At 35.9% G+C, this 21,727-nt stretch overlaps 1 protein-coding gene across 3 annotated transcripts in view; it reads left to right on the forward strand.

Annotated features, from left to right (window-relative positions):
* The window catches only part of EHBP1 (EH domain binding protein 1), a 251,880-nt gene that overhangs the window by 132,009 nt on the left and 98,144 nt on the right, over window positions 1-21,727 (forward strand). For all 3 annotated transcript variants that reach the window (XM_088133990.1, XM_088133981.1, XM_088133985.1), the window contains 2 exons: window positions 18,696-18,874; window positions 19,463-19,511. In XM_088133990.1, coding sequence (XP_087990116.1) covers window positions 18,696-18,874; window positions 19,463-19,511 — 228 coding nt within the window. The remainder of the gene's footprint in view (window positions 1-18,695; window positions 18,875-19,462; window positions 19,512-21,727) is intronic.

The following is a 21,727-nucleotide window of genomic DNA, read 5'->3' on the forward strand; positions in this document are numbered from 1 at the left end:
CTCCATTTGTATGTAGCTTCAGGAGGGATGAGATTATTTTGCCACTGGGTTTAACATGATGAAAATACGTAAGGGACTTGGGTGTCTGTAGATGGATCTGAAATTAGAAAGCTTTGCTCATTTGTCGAGTGTTTATGTTGGAATACAAGTGAAAGTAACAGTCATGCATACTAACAAACACAGAAAATAATCAGCTTACCTGGACACAATTGCCTATGATTTCCTGGAAGCTCTTCTCTTATCTTGAATTCTGTATAAGGTGTACAGAATGTTGCATTGCATCTACTTACCCACAGAACAGGCTAGATGCAAAATGTGATTATTTCCAACAGTTTTTCTTAGCTCACATGTTTTTATATGCTACATTTGGATAGTTCAGTTTAGATTACAGTTATTGTGGTATAGGGACTGAGATACTAGCCCAGGATTGGGAAGATCCAGGTCCAAGACCATTTTCCATCCTGGAGGTTAACACACAGGGTTAGTGTGAGGAAAACATTAGAGGAGGTAATGCTATGCAAGGCACCTTGAGTTCCTGGAGGAAAGGCAGGATATAAATCTAGTAACTACAGTGGGGCAAAAAAGTATTTAGTCAGCCACCAATTGTGCAAGTTCTCCCACTTAAAAAGATGAGAGAGACCTGTAATTTTCATCATAGGTATACCTCAACTATGAGAGACAAAATGAGATAAAAAAATCCAGAAAATCACATTGTCTGATTTTTAAAGAATTTATTTGCAAATCATGGTGGAAAATAAGTATTTGGTCACCTACAAACAAGCAAGATGTCTGGCTCTCACAGACCTGTAACTACTTCTTTAAGAGGCTCCTCTGTCCTCCACTCCTTACCTGTAGTAATGGCACCTGTTTGACCTTGTTATCAGTATAAAAGACACCTGTCCACAACCTCAAACAGTCACACTCCAAACTCCACTATGGCTAAGAGCAAAGAGCTGTTGAAGGACACCAGAAACAAAATTGTAGACCTGCACCAGGCTGGGAAGACTGAATCTGCAATAGGCAAGCAGCTTGGTGTGAAGAAATCAACTGTGGGAGCAATAATTAGAAAATGGAAGACATATAAGACCACTGATAATCTCCCTTGATCTGGGGCTCCATGCAAGATCTCACCCTGTGGGGTCAAAATGATCACAAGAACGGTGAGCAAAAATCCCAGAACCACACGGGGGGACCTAGTGAATGACCTGCAGAGAGCTGGGACCAAAGTAACAAAGGCTACCATCAGTAACACACTATGCCGCCAGGGACTCAAATCCTGCAGTGCCAGATGTGTCCCCCTGCTTAAGCCAGTACATGTCTGGGCCTGTCTGAAGTTTGCTAGAGAGCATTTGGATTGGGAGAATGTCATATGGTCAGATGAAACCAAAGTAGAATGTTTTGGTCTAAACTCAACTCGTTGTGTTTGGAGGAGAGAGAATGCTGAGTTGCATCCAAAGAACACCATACCTACTGTGAAGCATGGGGGTGGAAACATCATGCTTTGGGCCTGTTTTTCTGCAAAGGGACCAGGACGACTGATCCGTGTAAAGGAAAGAATGAATGGGGCCATGTATCGTGAGATTTTGAGTGAACACCTCCTTCCATCAGCAAGGGCATTGAAGATGAAACGTGGCTGGGTCTTTCAGCATGACAATGATCCCAAACACACTGCCTGGGCAACGAAGGAGTGGCTTCGTAAGAAGCATTTCATGGTCCTGGAGTGGCCTAGCCAGTCTCCAGATCTCAACCCCATGGAAAACCTTTGGAGGGAGTTGAAAGTCTGTGTTGCCCAGCAACAGTCCCAAAACATCACTGCTCTAGAGGAGATCTGCATGGAGGAATGGGCCAAAATACCAGCAACAGTGTGTGAAAACCTTGTGAAGACTTACAGAAAACGTTTGACCTCTGTCATTGCCAACAAAGGATATATAACAAAGTATTGAGATGAACTTTTGATATTGACCAAATACTTATTTTCCACCATGATTTGCAAATAAATTCTGTAAAAATCAGACAATGTGATTTTCTGGATTTTTTTCCCATTTTGTCTCTCATAGTCGAGGTATACCTATGATGAAAATTACAGGCCTCTCTCATCTTTTTAAGTGGGAGAACTTGCACAATTGGTGGCTGACTAAATACTTTTTTGCCCCACTGTAAATAATGCAGCAAAAAGGGAGCTTGGGGGACTGTTTTTAAAATAATTCCTGTTAAACATCTGTACTGTCATTTTAAAACCATTTTGAGCTGCCAATAAATCATTCCATATGAAATATTTCTCTGTAGCCAAAGCAGTCAAGAGTTTCTTCACTTGCCTGAAGGCTGGGTTTGGCTTTTCTCAGTTGGCAGGGTTTGTTTGGTTTAGAATAAAGTATGGGCAAATATATATTTTCTATTTCAGCCAAATTAGTAAATTAAATTAAATAAACACATTCAGTTATTTAATTCAACTCACCCTAAAACAACTGTTAATGTCTGTGGGAGTTGTGGCAATAGTAGTAATGGGTTTTTTCCTGTTATTTTCAGAGTTTTTTATTTTATTTGTTAGATAGTTCTCAGAAGAGCAAAAGCCACACACAAGATTATACACATATTTATCAAAAGAAAATCATGAAAATAGAGGAGGAAAGAGAATGCAAAATGCTCCCAGCATTTCAGTTTCTGGTGATATCTTTTCTCATCCAGTTTTCTGAATATCTTGAGCTAATAACAAATTACTGACTCCAAGCTGGAGTAAAGCTTGTTTTATTTTGTTTTGGGGGTTTTTAAAAGCAGGATTAATTAATTCCATAGCCTGGCTTTGAGATTTTCGTATAGAGGGAAGTAGCGAGCCCAGAAATCAACCTGATCAGTACTTGAAATCCAATGGAGGTAAAATAGTTAATCGCTGCAAACGTGAACAGCCTTCTTTCTTTTGAGTGCACAAGGGACAGCAGTTACAAGAAGCGCACATATTCCTGCTTGGGGAAAAAGAAAAAAAAAGCAAAATTACTGTTGTCTCAATTCAAGAAGAATCAACATTTTTTGAATGAATTTCATTTGTAAAATGCCAGGAGTATGTACCATTTCCTCTGGCAGCTCAGCCTTGAGGGGTGGAAGCCAGCATAATGGAGCCAAGAGTGCCAGCCTTAGCTGTACGTTCTACCACAGCATCTTTTTAGCCGTGTTCACCAGTGTGCTTGCTGTCGCTCCTGCATTTGTTGAATTCAGGATGACCTTTGCGTGAATAAAGTCAAATAGGATTAAGGATGGAATTTTCAACAATGGGAAAGAGCAACAGATGTAGCCGACACTGAACGTGGGAGGATTCTTGATGCGCGGTTGCCGAAAGCGAGTGGCTGTGGAGGAGTGCCACAAACAACCACCCAAAAAAATAAAAAATGAAAAATAAATTTTTCTCAGGAGGTGAACGACAAATGAACAAAAATAAATCCAGTTGAAAAGATACCAGGTACAGCTAGACCTATATAACATATTTTCAGTCCCTTTCATTAATAGTGCTTGTTGCTTTTTACATTTTTATTTCATATGTCATTTTAGATTTGTGTCTAGTTTGGTTTTTTTTAACAACCCTTATTTCAGTCTTTTTCGGAGAAATGATGAGGACTAATCAGTCAGAATTTTCTGAGCATGGCCCATTAAAAAAAGGGAGAGGAACAGATTTGCTTTGCAGTGCAGAATTATTACCGTTGTTAGCTTTCTTTGTAGCCACTTTAACTCAAAGCATGAATTAGTTTAATTTTGGAATTATTCATTAAATGATGTTACTTACAGTATATAGTAAGAGCATTCTAACTGGACAGTCTATCAGGAGGTGGTGAATGTTTAACAGTTTAACCAAACAAATACTTATTGACTTAACTTGCTTCAACTTTCCTAAAGATTAAGGTCTTTTTAAAGTATGAAAAGCAGAATTAAAAACAACATCTCAAAATGAAAAACATCAGTATCATACACTTAAAGTCTCTTCACCACAGAATAGGCTATGATTTGCTGTAAAGGGTTTTTCCCAGTGCCTGATTTCCTTTGTGTGTCACACACTATTTTCCCATTAGAAAGGAATTTGTAATAAAAACAAGGGCATTCTATACACCTTAATCTTAATTTCCTGCTTAACTTGAATCAATATGAATGTAATATTTTTCTGATTTCAAGAAAATGCCCAATGCAGAATTGACAAATGAGAGAACCTTGGGAATAATTACTGATGTTTAAACTTGTTTAGCAAAAATGCATTAGTGTTGCCCAGTTTACAGCCAGTCTTTCAGAAAAGGTAGACCATGGAATCCTATGCACATCTACTCAGAAGTAAATCCCATTGAAATTCTCAGCGAGTGTTCCTTCAGTAAACAATGGCACTGAATTTCTGGCACTGACTTCTAAAATCCTGCTGAACAGGTTTTCCTTAAGCTGATAATGAGCTCAACAGGTGTCAGTGCCCATATGGAAAGGACTCTCTTCTTTCTTTAAAGATCAGTAAGCTTTCTGTACACTAAGTGGTGCATGTGCAGAGATTCTTGAATCTGCAGGGTGCTCTTGGCACCCAGAACTCGCATGCAAAACCACAAGATCTAACCTGATAATTTCACACTGTGTGCCAACCTCACCTTCTGAAAGCTGCCATTTGAATGACTTGTATATACAAAAGCAACAGAGCTGGCAGTAAATCTTTAGAGAACATTGACTGGATTGCAGTGCTTGTGCAGTGATAGGTGGATTCAGGAATGCCCCTTTGCTGCATATTAAAAATCTAAAGTCGTCATTTTTGTTTTATAAAATAAAGTGAGGCTTTTACATCACTTACAAGGTGATCTGAGCTAACACCCATAACATTGCGTGCTTAGACTTGGATGGTAATTATGGATTGAACTATAAACCCTTTCACCCACTTCTAACCACTGTGTGATAACTAGCAAAGCCACTATATATCATTAAAGTATAGCAGTTTGATTTATTTTTTTAGCCAATTATTATTGTAATTTTAAAGAACATTAAAATTAACTTGTTAGATGACACAACCTTGCTATTTCTAAAACTTCCAAATCATGAATTGCTATGATTCCATAAAAGTAGGGTGGTTCCCCCCCTCCCCCAGTTCTTGGTTTTTTTCCTCCAGTTCTTGTTATTTTGAGCAATAATGGTCTTAACGTTCTAAGAAGCAGGTCATTATGAATTTATCTGAGAACTGAATACTGTTACCTGCTTCTAGGATTTCATATAGAAGATAGTTATGCTGAAGTCAGTGAGTCTGAGTTCTATTACGCCATGTTTTATATCTGAATGTTTGTATGTGCTTCCTAAGGCATCAGAGGAATCCTAATAAAACGTTGCATGAGATCTAGGACTTTTTAAAGCTGTATTTTTATTTTATAAATGTCATTCTCCTTTTTATAGCAGAAAAGTCTTCCAAACCAGACCACAAACAAAATCAAGAAAATGTATAGTTTCCAGACAATAAATTGCAAATCTCTTACATTTGGCAGACCAATATAGGTATGGGCATTAACTTTTTTCTAGTAGACTATACTAATTGTCCTTCAGAATCTAAATTGAAAGGAATAGCACTCACCTCTTGTCCATAGCCCACTGAGTACAGCTTTTTTCGGTACCCTGAAGAGAGTAAGGCAAAGGGTTTGGGCCAGGCTGGCACCAGAAATAATATCCCATGAGAAAAAAGCTAGTGGATAGCTTAGCATGAATTTAGGGTGTCCCTGCATAAAGATAATTCCAGCTGTAGCCCAGCCTCCTACACACATTTTAATACTCCAGGATTACTTGGTCACCTTTGGGCAGTTTTTCAGATTGGCCTGCAGGATAGGAATCTCTTTATGACACATTTCTGTGGAAGAAATTGAGAGGATTACTTGATCTTTTATTTACCTAAGTAGGCTACAGCTGGCATGCTCACTGTTGGCAAAAAAGGGTGGAAGAAAAGAGGGTGATGGCATCAAAACAATGTGGGAGCCTCGTCCTGATCAGCTTCCGACAGCTTACGAACTTGAAGGACACTCTTGAGCCCTAATAGAATAGATAAAACACCTCAACTGCAAAACATCACTGGCGACTGTGGTCCATTTGGTGACTAGGTTTGCACATCACAGTACAGTACACAATAGTGGTTTTCCCAGTGGCTAGGTTCACACACATCCTAGTCATGAACCATTTTTTCCCAAATCAAAGAGGATGCTGCACACTTTATTTTTATTACAGCCTTTATACCCTGCCTTATACCCCTAGAACTTGGTCTAGACTGGAAAGCTGATACATGTCCTGGAAGAAAGCAGTTTTTCCGTACTCTTGCCAAGATAACTGCGTGGACATATCCATGAGGTCAACATGAGACAAGCTCAACATGAAAGAGATTTTACTTTACAAGCAACTTAAATACAAAACGATTTTAAAAAAAGAAAAGAAAGGAAGATTTATATTATAAACAAAACAACTCCAGAACACTGAACAGATTATTCAAATGTCCTCTTCGCTGCTCCTGTGTTGGAAAGACAAGGGTCAAATGTCAGCAATGCAATGCTGCACGTTAGATGTAGAACTGTTTTCCCTCCTCAATGTTGTATTATAATCTTTTTGGATACCACCTCCTGTCATGCATGAAGCATCCATAATTTTTGATGCATTGATAAATTCCAAGCATTGGAAATATTGCCAAAGACATCACACATATGTTTCACAGCAGTGATCATTTTAATGTCATGTAGACATTCCTACACATCTCTAACTAAAGTACAGCAATGGTAGAACAAACCCAAATCAGGTAAGTTAATGTTCTGAACCCTGAACTGCATCTCTGATCATAGGCAATCTTCACTAGCCTTTACGGAACATTCTTTGAGGGATCCTGTATGTTCTGTTGTGTTGACTGCATTTTAAGAGTAAGAGGGAGCAATGTTTTTTAAAATAACTTGCCACTGATTTGCAAAAGGTCATTCAAGCTCATTATTCTAAAGCTTGCATAAATAATTAATCTCAATTTCATCCAGTGTTGGTTTAGGACTCTAACTGAATTTTTCTGAAACCATGAATAAATACAGTGTTTCAGAGGCAGAAAAGACATGGAATAAGTTGAATTAATTGCTAAGAAGCGCTCTGAGATATATTGCCTGTTTTTAAATTCTGCAAATGTGTTAAAGCTGCTTTAAGAGTATCAAACTTTTCTAAGGTAGTAACGTTGTGAAAGGCCTAGTTTATCCTGCTACTCTTAAACCAGAATTATTTTATAGTATTGTAACCTTTTCATATGTAAAGAGAGCCGAACTATATCTATTTTATATCTATTTTATGTATTTTCTATATATATGTTATAGCAATAAGCACGGGTGTTTAAACTGATGCTCTGTCAGGGATGCTAATAAGAATTCTCGAGCTCCCAAAGAGTTGAATTCTGTAGTCATTTTTTCTGACCTATAACTGAGCTTAAACAAACAATGTTAAACCTAAAAGCGTGGAAAATTGAAACACCTTTTCCACAGGCCACTGCAATTTATGAAGTGAGAATCTGAAAAGATGGCTCTGCTAAAGAAAAATGTTTACAAGCTAATAGATTTATTTAAATCCTATGAAGAAGCAAAAAAAGCATTATTTAAGGTATTTATTCTGCTTATATCCCACTTTCCTGCACTAGCAAATATTCAGGGCAGCTATATAGCTCAACTTCAGAGTTAAGTTCACATTAATCATATTTATCTTTCCTCAGATTCTCAAATGTTTAGATCTAGTTTTATGTGGGCTAACATTGGAAATAATACATTTCCCCCTTTGAAACAAAATGTTATAGATTCTGTGTACTTCAAGTTAACCTTTGTCATCAAGTTAAACGTCAAAACTTTGCTAGTCCAAATTCTGTGTGCTGGATGTAATGGTCAGAATGATTTATTATATTTATTATATGGATCAAATTGTTATAATTTTAGCATTCACATTAATCAAGGAAGTTGGAATACAAAATAGAAAACTTACCTGCTTTGGAAGAAGTATAATGGAAACCTCATAAAAAACTGAGGATAAGAACCCATTAGGAAAAGCTTGATCATATACCTCTAATAAAATAGAGGGGTGCATGGAGGCGGGGGGAAATAATTTAATTTTTAATACTGTCAATTGCAAATCCATTACCACCAGGAGCATTCCCAAGAGTCTTAGAATTAATTGTAACCATTTTTGCTTGAAAAGAAAAAAAGTAATGAGGTTCGCATTACTAGCATAATGTCTGTCTTGCTATCTGTTGATAAAGAATTGAGACTAGATCATCAGACTATTTTTTAAAAAAAACTTGCTTAATTGATATATAATCTCTGTGCAGCATCTAATAGTATCACAAATAAATGGTTAAACTTTTAACTAGATGTTTCTTCCCTTCATGTGAAGCATTTAATAAGATGACCTTGACTAAATAAAGTTAATTTGCACTTAAACACTTGGGTTCCTGAGCACACCACAGAGGGGCTGCAGGCACCCATTGGTTCTGCCTTGCCAGCCTTTGCTCCAGGGCACCCTTTGATTTTGCACCTGTTCCTGCAGAGAAAGTGCATCCTCAGCCAAAAGCAGGCACCCTCCCTAATTCCTGGAGAAAGGAACCACCCGTGCACGCTGCCTCTGTCTTTTGTGATTCAGCTTATTGGCTTCGTTCAGCCTTTCATTACATCCAGGCATTGGACATCATGGCAGGCTAGGGAAGAGTTGAATTGGGTTGAATCCACCTGTTTGCACATTCTGGAGTCCCATGGCACAAAACGGACTACAGCTATAATAAAACAATTCAGAAATCCAGATGGTAGCACTTTTATTCTGAAATGGGCCCCAAACAGTTAATATTTCAAATGTAGAATGCACTGCTTCAGTGCCTTGTTCCCACTTGCAGATGGAGTTGTAATTGTCAGTGATGTCAAATATATAAAATATATGTAAATGTTTATGAATTTGTTTAGGATTGCTAGGCCTGGAGATGTGAACTAATGTCAGAGAAATAATACCTTACACAGATGTAGAATTATGCAAGCATTCATATAAAGCTATGGCAGGCACCCAAATGAATTATACAGATTTTATTAGATTTTTTTTAAAGAAAAGGCTATGACGGTAGTGTCAAGTCAGTTGTGTTGAATAGGTATAGAAGAAAAATGGAAAGTTTTGTTAGAACAAGTAAGTTTCCAGTGATTAGAATAACTTGTAAATTATCTTGTAATAATATCTTCTTTTACATACAGTTGAACTTTTGGACTAACTTTTTTGCCTTGGTTTTTTAGGGCTAGCCTTTTAATATTACTTGGAAAGGTTATTTTTTTCTTACCTAATGAGTAGATTAAATCTAAGGGTTTTTAATTAAATTTTGTTGAATTATAAATACTTACAAATGAATTAAATAAAAATCTCTGTAAGTTTACATTGCTCTGACTTGTTTATGGTACCATGCTAATGACCCCAAACCTTCTGAGCCCTGGAATCAAGCCATTTAATCTGATATGTGTAAACATCTTGGTGTCTCATTGATGAAACTTCTTAGATCTGTTCTAGTAATAAATTAATAAATAAGCAAGCAAGTTATTTATATACAATGGAAGAAAACTTTGCATATACATGATCATATCCCATCCATCACAAACTAAGCAAGATTTTCATTGGCAAAGTAGTAGATATCTCAGTTAAGCAAAAGAGAGAGGGTGTTAAACAGGTTATAAAAAGCCCATCCTTTGTGGCTGAAAAAATATACCATGTTCTTGGTTCTTCTCGCTGATGAATTAGGAAGATTTATATACTGTATCTTTCTGGACTTAATGCATATAGAAGGAGAATCATAGGTTCATTCATAAATGAACTGTATATATAAAAATTTGTATATAGTGCTTTAATCTTAACTCTCACTCATTGTCATGTCATGAATCTACAGAGATAAGAAACAGTCATTTCCACTTTAAATTAAGAGTTTCTTCTTACATCCTAATTCTACTTAGCCTAAAATTATGGATTGGCAATATTCCAGGACCATAAATCACAATTTGTTTTAAACCAGCAAATGTTTCCAGAATTCCCAAATTTTAGGATTAGTTTACACATGGAAACAGATGTGTATGCATTTATATAGCACCAAAACACAATTACTGTAGCATTATACACATACATATTTAGTTTAAATAGAGGTAGCTACCAAACATTATGATGAATATATATGTAGCAATTCTTCCTTCCATTACAATAGCATAGAATCATCAGAGATGAACAATATTGATTGCCTTTTTATTATATGGTTAGAACTAAGGTAGATTTGTTTACAAAATTAGCAATAAAGACCTTATAGACCTGCACTAGTTTAAAATGCAATATTTGAGTTCAATATGACATTTGAGTCAAAATCTCTACCATATTTCTTACATTAAAATTCACTGGACTTGCATAAAGAATGACATGGAATGCATATCTTTTTCCTAGCTAACTTTTAACTAAGATGGCTAACATTTTATAATCCAGGGCTGTAGTTAATGCTGTATGTGTGTGTGTATGTGTATGTATATGTATGTGTACATATGTATATGTATGTATACATATGGGTATATATAATGTAGACAAGCAGAAACACATACTCCAAACCAAGAAGGTAAAAGGAAGTATAATGCACAGATACTTTATTACAAAAACTCAGTTCTAAAGTGTATTATTTACATCACATTTAAAGGCTAAAGTATGGAACATAAATATTAATTTGATTAGAATATGAAAAGAACCAGAATAGACACATTAAAACTTGGGCAGCCCTAACTCTAAGGGAATAATGCTATACCAGATTGGTAACTGCTGTACAATAGAAAGAATAGATAAACTGATTATATGCCATCAAGTCAATGTTAACTCATAACAACCACATAGATAGGTTTTCTCCATGACAGTCTGTCCCTAACTTGGTCCTTCAGATCTTCAAAAGGTGTACCCATTGCCACCTTGCATAGATAAAGTAGACCTTATAATACATATTATAAATATAAAGCTAATTAAATCAAGTAAAATTAAGCAATATGCAACATAAAAGCGAGAGAGGTCTGTTACCGAGGCCAGTGCCAGTCCAGAAGTTTAAGGTCCCAAATCAGAGGAGTACCCCTATTCCTCAGAATCAAAATGGTATGGAGATTGGGAGGGGGGAGAAAAAAATCTGTGGAATAGTTATAGTAGACACAACATTCAAAGTGTAAGGTTACAATCAAACTCTAACAAGTGACTCCTATTTTAATTTTTATTGCGGTTTTCATTGGTTTTTCAGCCCAAAATGACAGAAAACTCTCCTGTGGATTTTTCTGACACTCCTGAGTTTTGAAGAGGGCTTTGAGGACTGCTTTGGGGACTGCATGTGTTCTTTTAATCAGCAGCTTAATTTATTGCTCAGTCTAGTTAAGCATACTTTAAAAGTCTAAATTTGGCCAGGGACTCAGTTTAACTTCAGCATTTCATATCCCTGTGCATATATTTCAGAATGTGAACAGAGGTTGGCCATGTGTCGGCCTTGTTGTGTCATGAGAATCCCTTCTGCTAGAATAAAGCGCAACTCTGATTTACTATCAATTTCAGGCAGTGTGCCTGAAGGAAAGTCAAGAAGGGAGATTTATAGGCAAAGGAAAAGTCACACCCTCAACTCCTGAAGCTACGGCACCAGGCGGGACAGCCTCTCTCGCTCTTTCTCAGGCTGTTTTAAGACCTGAGGGAAAGCAAGCATGGATAAGGAGTTCTTACTTGTGTGTTTCTATTTTATATAATTTAAAACATTTATTTTTATGTTACTGGGTATGTATACAGTATATACAGTATACTGTATACTTACTACTTAAGAAGCATTGGTCACACTGTTATTGAAAGTATGCTTATGAATGAAAGCTGAAGATGCTGAGGGACAAAACTTTTAAATGAGCTTAAAGACCGAAAGGGCTTAGAATCAAGAAACATAACATATTTTACATCCAAACAATTCTATCCTTGCTCTGAGTCTTTCCAAAAGGCAGATAATTTCTCAGAGGAAAAGCTTGTGAAGTTGTTTCCCCAATGCCATCTCAAGGAAACAGATGCTTTAACTCCATACAAGAGTTGGCTCCTAGTCTATTGCTGGACCAATTAGGAAAGAACAATGATTCTTGAAGTATGTTCTGTGGCACTCCCATATTTCCTCCAAATAATTTTATGAACTGATCTCAAGAGCTACAAAAAGTCTTTTACAGCTGTTAAGTCCTTTCAGTTTCACTAGCCAAAAAAGTATCCTGTCACTGAACAAAGAGATGTTGGCAAATCCTTTCACCGATGTTACATTTGACCCAGTTGGGAGGAAAAAAAAAAATCAGAGGATTTTTGGAAGAAAGTTCACAGAGAAGTGAAAAGGTAGTAATGATCCTACTATCTTTTTTTTTTTTTTTTTGATACAGCTTTGTGAAAATGGATTTTCAGCACTTGCTTAGATCACTTAGATTAAATATGGAAATAGCTGAAAGTTACATTGCTTATAAAGCTATAAGACTTTCATACTCCAGATATTGACGAAACATGCTATTATACGCAAGCTCATACTTGCCGTGATGATTAGTTGATGTATTAAATATAAAGGAAAACAAACCGAATTTTTAAAACATGTTTTATTTCAATATTTTATTTTCTTATAAAAAAAAAGTCATGGATGTTTCTTCTAAAAAAAATGTTGGCTCTTTCATTTAAGAAACAGTAAACAAGGCAGCTAACAAAATTTCAATAAAACAAAATCTAAAAACTTAAAAACAACATTTTAATTTTAATTTGGAGTATTTTAATTGTTTATAGGTTATTGATTTTTAATTGTGAGCCTCCCAGAGTCACCCATTGGGGGAGATAGGTGGCATACAAATTTAATAATAAATAAAAAAATAAATAAACGTTAATGCTAAAGTTACCACTAAAATTAACTATTAGAAAAGCTTGGTGAAAGAGATGTGTTCTTGCAAACTTTCTAAAAGCTGAGAAAAAAGGGGACAAACCTAACTCGGAATGTATTCCATTGCCTGGAGAAACTTGGGAATGGGCTCTCTCCCTTGGGTGCTTCCCACAGTAGGGCAGCTTTGAGAGTGTCTCCTGCAGATCTGATTCACAGTGGGAAAAATGGCCCATTAGATAACCAGACCCTAAGCTGTTGAGGACTAGTGTCACTTCAATGTACAGAGCATTCATGTTGGTACTACATGCACATATCCAAGGAGTCTTCATAGATAAGGGATGTGTTGCTCTCTTGATGACTTCCAAGCTGGTTGGAGGTGATGGTTATTTGCAGCCACCAACACACAGACAGCCACAGGTTTCTCTTCTCTTCATCTCTTACTCCATTAGCGTGGAGATAGATGCTTGTCTGGTCCAACCTGAAACGCTCATGTAAACTAAGGGCCAATTCATGCCTTCCATAGCGACAATAATAAAGGCATCATGTTTTGTCCCATCATTGAGAGCAGATATGCTTGTTGCATGTTCTTAGTGACAAGTTCAAACACAGTGATATCTAATGAGAAATAAGGTGCATCTTGGGGGATGTTTGTGTAGGATTGCAGACTTTTATTTCATTTTTCATCGCTCCTCTGGAATGTCCAAAAAGGCCTTCTATTGCACCACTGTATTCACATATCAATCTTGCCAAGGAACAAACTCTTAATGTTCTTTCACTGCCCCGCCCTATTATGACAGGCAGTTTCACCTATCCATCACCACCCAAAAGGTAATATAAATTGCAAATCTTTGTTTATTTGTTTGTTTATTGTCTGCCTAGAGCAGATAGTAGTACCTAGTTAACTTTGACTAATCTTGAAAAGCAGAGTCAGACCTAGTAAGTAGTTGGATGGGAGAGTGCCAGGAAATCCCATAGTTGTGAGCTAGACTAAAGAGTTAGAAAAACATTCTGGAAGAAGGTAGTGGCAAATCACTTCCCTGTTGTTGTCCTAAATACTGCATGGTTGTTCCATGAAGATACCTGGAAGACCCTTGACTCAAGACTCGAGAGACTTTGCCTCTGGTGTCTGTTAGATTTGTATCTCATCTTTCTTTCTGGTGATTTTATCGCTAAGAGTTTTCTACTTCTGAAGCTTGTACTTTATGACTTTTACATACATAAAGAGAACCTAGTTAGGTAACCTACAATAACCACATCAATAATGAAGTGAACAAAGGGCAGTTGGGGTGATGGACACATTCATTTTAATTGCATCATATAGTTCTTGTAGGTTGAAATGAGCACATATTATTGTTGGAGATACAGAACCATTAAAATGTGAGATCAGGGCGACAATAAAATTGATTACAGCCTAAATATAATTAGGAAGACTACAGAGAACTCAGCAATCTACCTGTATATCATGACTCTTGTAAGCTCCTTGCTAAGAGGGCTTATTTCTGTCACTTAATACCTTTAATATCTTCTTGGAGTAGTTAGGTATCGTGTATAGACTGATTCCATTATATTTAAGCATACCTTGAAAAAGCAGAGTCAAACCTAGCACATTTATAATTTAAATGAAATTTCTTCCCAGTGTGTGATTGACAGCTAACACTCAAAAAATCTGAGGTATTTCACCATTGTTGTCCACATTTTTCAACATCAGCATCATGCCATATATTGAACAGATGTCTAAACATCAGGATTTTAAGTGAACACTGAATACCATACTTAGACTAAAATAGCCACTGTAAACAATGACAAGCTTATACCGGCTTATACGTCAACCCTTTTTTAGGTGTTAAAGCACTTTCTTTTTGTTGCAAGTGTAAAATAAGTGCAACTCCTACTGACTGCATGAATGTGTCCATGTGACTTTCATGGCAACAGTACAGTACAGAAAATATTTGCCATTGCGCTCCTATAAGATTTTATTTTTTCTTTTTAATTGCCAATCTTCTCTGTAGCCTTTCTATTGGAATCCCAATTACTAACCAAAACTACTTAATTTTTCAAGATCAAACAAGGTCAGGTAGGTTTGTAAGTGCCCACCGCTAAGCGCCTGATTAAAAATTACAAAAGTATGTCATGATGACATGATACAAACCCCACCCATTGTCATTGTGATATACTGTCATGTCCTGATGTCTGTTGGAAGTATGCAAGCCAAGGGGTTTATCCTGTGATGTCATGAGACATAGTTCATCATTCCCACCCCCTTGCTCCCTTCCTGCAGATTCCTAGGTTCTGGTGCTATCACCTTCTATTACAATTTTAAAATAGCTTTACACGTATGCCAACCCAAAGGATATGATTTAGCTTTGTTAAATGGGTAAGATTACAAGTTGATTTCACTTGGTTAAAGCAAAAATTTCTCAATTACTAAAATATCCGATGTGTATTCTGTAATTATATTCACAAGAGAAAATACATTGTGTGTGTGTCCTAAATAAAAGTCCTAAGATGCAAGCTTGGCTATTAAAAATGGAAGACTATGTTTAAAATACTGCCTGCTTGCCCCTTTCACAAAAACATACATCTGCTGGAGAGGTGACTGTTTCCAAGTTTAGGATATTAAGCCAATTTTAACTTACGTAGCCTTCTCTGTTTCACTTCTTTCTTTGAGTGTTTTTCAGAGATAATCTTATAGTCAGAACATGCACTAAGATGCAGATCCTGGAATACCAACCAGGACCTATGTCATCTGCCTTTCATCTTTGTAGGATAAAAGATCTGATTGCATGAACATCCAGTACCAATCCAAGCTTCAATAAGCATAGAAAATTGTTTCCCAAGCTAAATTATTCTTTGCCCAATTGTTTTGCTGCATTCTGGACAGAAGTAGTTTCTTACAACAGTTCAATATTATTCTAGACTCTTGCCAAACAGAAGTAGAATCTTATAATGCAACTGCTTGAAGGGAGTATTATAGATGCTTTCTGAAAAAAAAAATTCTTATGTTTTCTGCTGCATTTTCTGTGTGCCTACTAATCTAACCAAAGATGCAAAATAGTCTGCTTCTGTGTTTCTTTGCTTGCCTGTTACTGAAAATATAATGTGTTTATTAACAGTAAACAATTTACACGTTCCTCCATTTTTAAGAGTTAAGAAAATAACTTCCTCATCAAAAATGATTTTGTGATTTTTTCCACTATAATGTTATACATATTTTTATTAGTGTGGAATGCCTTTGCCACAAAAAAGTGATTTACTGAAGAAAGAATACAGCCATGAATCTTGTTTCTTCTCTTACTCTACTCAATGTATGAAATCTAGAAAAAGTCGCTACGAGATGAAGACTTGATAATGTCTGTAATTACAGAATGCAATCCCCGTCTTGCATGTTCTTGGGTGTGGTTGAAATGCATGTTGAAACTGCATCTACGTTTTAGGCACGCTAGGCAGGTACTACTTAGAGATTGATTTTTTGGCACACAAAATTTACTTTTATGGTTTCAGTTCTGATCAGAGTTAATTTGTATAGACAATTGGCAAATCCAAAGAGATAGTAGTTTAAATTACTTCCTTGTCTTTTCATTTCCTCACTGATGTGAAGCCATCAAATTAACCAATTATTCATTTTACCTTAGAATTCTGCAATAGAGGCATTAAAAAAATAGTTTTGCCATCAATCATTTGAAATTCAGCTAAAAGCATATGGACTGGAACATCTTAGCCTTTAGAGCTCCAAGACAGGCATGATGTCTTCAAGCTGATTATTTATTATTATGCTTTCATGTCTTGATTTATTCATTGTGGGAACCCAGATTATATAACTCATGAGGAGGAAAGCAATCGTTGGTATTGGTAAGAATATTTTTATTTTTTATTTATTTATTAATCAAATTTATATGGTCGCCCATCGCACAGAAAGTGACTCTGAAGAATATCACTGAAGAACTTCAGCCAAACTTGGGAAAAGGTGAATTCCTGCCTCTAGAAATTTTACCTCATCAACATTGCACATTTTGATCTAAAAAAAATAATAATTGAAGGTAACTCTGTAAAGAATTAAGTTCTCAACTCAGTTAGGTCAAAACATTTGTATTTAAATATTTTGTCCAGATCAGGTACCTTACGCAACCGTGTCTTCATCCAGGGGGCTTTATGTGCTTCTAATCACATAAAGGCTTAGAAATGCTTTTGCTTGGATTTTTAGTGGAGCTTTAATTAAGCTGTTATCTCAGTTGATACATTTGAAGTGCAGTTGGGAAGACCTATATCATGCTCTTTGCTCAGCCTCAAACTTGGTTGACCTTGGACCATTCCTTTTCATGTAGTCTTATCTATCCCAGAACAAGTCTAAAACACATTGCTGCTTGAAGCCAAAGAGAAAATTGCAATGTTCCCCTATTCTTTGCTTCCTTCTAATTGTTTGCAAATGCTTTAGGTTCTTACCCTGTACCCGCTTTCCTGATAAGAAGACCCACTGATTGTAGGACTTACTTTTACCCAGGATTGCCTAGCATTACACTGTTGATGAGGTGTCTATTGCAGAGAAATCAATCATTCTTTGCTACTTGTACACTTACTTATACATCATTATTAGGCCTACATCCAAGTATTAAAACTTTAAACAGCAGTGACATTAAATTTTTGCAAATTACCTGGCATTGTGTATCTGTGCTGCTGAAGGGCATATACAAATATCATTCTGCCTTATCTGTGGGTTTGTTTATTTAACCACAGCTTGCTACTCTAACAGTCAATAAAAATGATAAATTGCCTTTATGCCATTTCTGTTATAATAACTGGAAGCAGTCTGCCCCACAAGCACTAAAAGCATAAATCAGAATATGTACAGTATGAAGTTGACAGTTTTAATTGCTTAGCACTGGCATGCTTTAGTCAAGTGGGGGCATCATTGGTCTTTGAAAGATAGTCCAGATAGACCTATTTCTTTCTAAAAAATGCCATTGAGAACTACTAAATAACATTTCTTTTTAACCTCTCAATTTGACAATCCCTGTGCATTTGGCATTCTGGATGCATGCGTATTGGAATTTTTTTCAAAGCCAAATAATCACATTAATGTTCATGATTGACCGTCATCCTTTTTTCTTCTTCTTCTTCTTCACACTAATGCTTGAAAGTTTTGGATGCATTCCAGATGAGCAGCTCTCACCAGTTAAGCACATGTAAGAAATACTTTTAAGTTTGAAAAGAAATGGCCGTGAGGCAAGAGTAATTTTTAACTTATATTTTTAAAAAAGCTGGAAGAATAGGCGCTGATGTCTCAAAAGGACCCCATTTTCCATCGTTTCATGTTGGGTCTTCATTTGATTTTCATAGTATTGCCTATATTTTGACTTTGATTTATGTGTGTATGTCAGTGTGTGTGCAGGTGTATGCCTATGAAATAAGTTACGATCAGCTTTGACCCCAGGGATGCTTTTACATGACTGGATTTTGAACAACCTCCATACGGGTGTGTAACCTAACTAGACTACACAATAACGTGCCTTAAGACTTCAAGCAATTTATGCTAGTATTTCCATCAATGCAGTTGGCCAGTTCTCGTATGAAGTTGGAATCCTGTATAACACATCTTTCTGAGACAAGAGCCAAAGGCTAAGTCTGTAGATAATGACTTGAGATTTTTGGTTTTTTCCATGTTACCATGATTGTAAACTGACAGCTGTGAAGGACCTTAACTGACATCAAAGGATGCAGATCTTCTAGTGAGATCAAGTAATGTTAATTCTCGTCTTCCATTAAATTCTTTAATGCATTTCCCATTTTCTCTCTCTTTTTTTTTTTTTTTCAGCCAAGCCCATTACCAAGTCCTGTTTTGGGGAGAAAGCCAAATGCTAGTCAGTCATTGCTTGCTTGGTGCAAAGAAGTTACAAAAAACTACCGAGGAGTAAAAATCACCAATTTCACTACGTCGTGGAGAAATGGTTTATCCTTTTGTGCAATATTACATCACTTTAGACCTGACTTAATGTAAGTAGGAACATTTTATCCTTAAACTGTCCCATTTCTTACTTCTTTTCATTTTCGGTTTCTAAAGTGCCGTCTTGTGGAGTGGGTCAGAAATGGATAAATAACCTCGCATCAGGCCCTTTCTGAGGCTACCTTCTAAACCCATACTGATTTCTCATTTTTGTGTGCATTTTTTTTCTTTTTAATCACATGCAACCAACTGACTTCAAGATCATTAGGAAAATTGGGTTAGTGTTAAAATGAGATGAGAAAAATAAGCCCGTAGCTCTCATGCGCCAACAAAAGATTACCTGATGGTAAATTTGGTTGTCATAGCTAGCTTGAAGTCACTGCCTTAACTTCTCTTTTCAGATGGGAAGCTTCAGGCAATGAAACAGACAATCTCTATATTTCTATTTCTATTTATGTATTTATTCTTTTAATTTTCCACACTATTAGTTTTGCTGATTGCTGTGAAATTGCTAGTTACTGTACGTTGCCATTTTAAGTTAAATTATTATTATTTGCTTATATATTGTGGTTTGTTTTAAAAATGGATACTTTTTATAGAAGTATTTTACATACCCACTGTGCCATTTTCCCCCTCAGTGACTACAAGTCCCTGAATCCTCAAGACATTAAGGAGAACAACAAAAAGGTAAGAATCACCAGGGAGAAAGGGAGAACAGATACAGCTTCAATTCTGGATTGTGGCAGATTTTTATTAATTTTGGAGTGACTTTGTTTTACAAGGTCACAATTAGACCTCCCAGACTGTACCTCCTGAACACATTATTAACTCTGGTTTGTCATGATTTGTAACATTCATGACAAATGCCAGGTTGGAATTTGAGGTCCATCTTTGTAGGTCCCTAATTAATAGAGAGAACAAAAGAGAGAAAGTGTGAGAGAGAGCAGTAGCTATTTTTTATCATTCTATTTTCCTTAATAATTTAATTATAAATAAAAATATCATTGTTCAGTAATTATCTTGACTCAAGGCTTTCTTGGCCTTTGCTTTAATATGAAAGACTTCACTGGTATGGTTATAATAAGCTCTGTTTTGACTTTAGCTTTTATTTAAGAAAGAGGGAGAAGTGGAGATAAAACTTCACACAGGCTTTTATCCACCACAGTCAATTAAACTAAGCAGTAAGGTGCATTGCATTTTTGTAATATGCAGAATATGGAGCAATTTTTTATTGTTGGAAACAAGATTTTTTTAAGAAGGCAAAATATTAATGAAATATTGTCTGATAGTATTCTGGGTCCAGGTTTATAATCCTCAATAATATTAGGTAATTTAATACCCTTTTGATATAAAGGAAATGAGTTCAGTGGTTTGAGACTCAATCTAAGAATCACAAGAAGACATGTTGGTACTTAATGCTGCTTTTACTACTTAAGACTTTCATTGTAGAAATTTCACATTTTAATTTCCATAAGATTCCAGGGCATTGGCCTAGAGGGAATCATTTAAAAATTGCTCATTTTCCACTTGATTAGACTACAACAAAACTAACAGCAAATCAGTTCAGTTTGTTTTATTCGCTGAATTTTTATTAGATAGTGTGATTTTCTACTTTTTAACTGATTATTTTTAAGATTTAGCATACAACATTCAGGATTCAGAAGGAAAACTAGCTCTTTCACTTCCCCCTCTTCCTGCAGGGAGTAAATCAGAAATCATTCAGAAATTCTATATATAAATTTCATACAGAAAATGAATGTGAAGAATGATGCATTCCTTATGCCATCCTAATTATGAATTGCATATGTATTTTCAGTATTATTAAAATTTTTTTGTTCAAAATATGTCATCACTGCAGTAGCAGCACTGTAACATATATGCTGTCTCTTGGAAGAAAAAATAATAAAGGTTGAACTAGAACTGGATGCTTATGTATCATTTTCAAAATTATATGATAAAGTGTCTGGTAGTTTGCTTTTTGAACAAATGCTGTGAAGTCAACAAATCCATTCAGTCATTTTCATTTATAAAAATTGTGACTGGAAGTAAAAAGGAATTAATACTGAAAACCTTAGCCAGCTTTTCAAATGTAGCATTGCTCTTTATTGAAGAAGCAGTTGTTTTTACTAGGCTGTGTGCACCTGTGTGTGTATATTTTCTTTCATCGCTTTGCAACTCTTTGCCTGACAGCTCTACAGAGTAACTCAGTTGCTTCCTGCAGATTTATTTCCTGGGCTCACACAGTTCTGCCCGATAACCTGCGTGTCCTTGATTGGAATGAACACAACCCTGGGAACAATTGCCAATAAATTCTATATACTGGACAATGAATGATTCCTCCTAACCAATTAAAATTGATAAATAATATGCTTTTTTATAATTCCTGTATTTTCTCTCTTATAAGTTGACATGAGGAAGAAAATGTAATTTGATGGGTTCTGACTTCAACTGTGAGTGTTAACTTCAGCAAAACAACTTCAGTCCATAGTGGAGGAGACTTTGTTTTTTAATTATATTTTTTTCTGAATAAGATAACTTTTGATATAGGTCATTCTGTACAAATATATATTAAAATCTAATGCCCCCACACATAATCATGTTATCTTCTAAAATATTTCTATACTGTCAAACTACAGTCCTGAATTTACTTTTTTTCAGTACAACTTTTATGGAATCTAATAGAACCAATTTCTGAATAAATTGGCCTAGGCTTGTCCATAAAAACAGCATTAAAAAGAAAGGGCAAAAAGCATATTTACTGTAATGTCAGACCTTGACCAACATGTCAACGTGTTTAGACAGATGTTTAGAATACTTTCTATGGTGTTTTTGTTGATTTCATCTGATATCTGTCATCTAATACCCGTCAATCACAATTAACATGCAGCATTTATTTGTTTGTC

Source organism: Python bivittatus, unplaced genomic scaffold (genome assembly GCF_059951505.1).
Source record: "Python bivittatus isolate LINGU-HERP-01145 unplaced genomic scaffold, Pbiv_v1 ctg000020_np1212, whole genome shotgun sequence".
In the NCBI taxonomy this organism is placed as follows: domain Eukaryota; kingdom Metazoa; phylum Chordata; class Lepidosauria; order Squamata; family Pythonidae; genus Python; species Python bivittatus.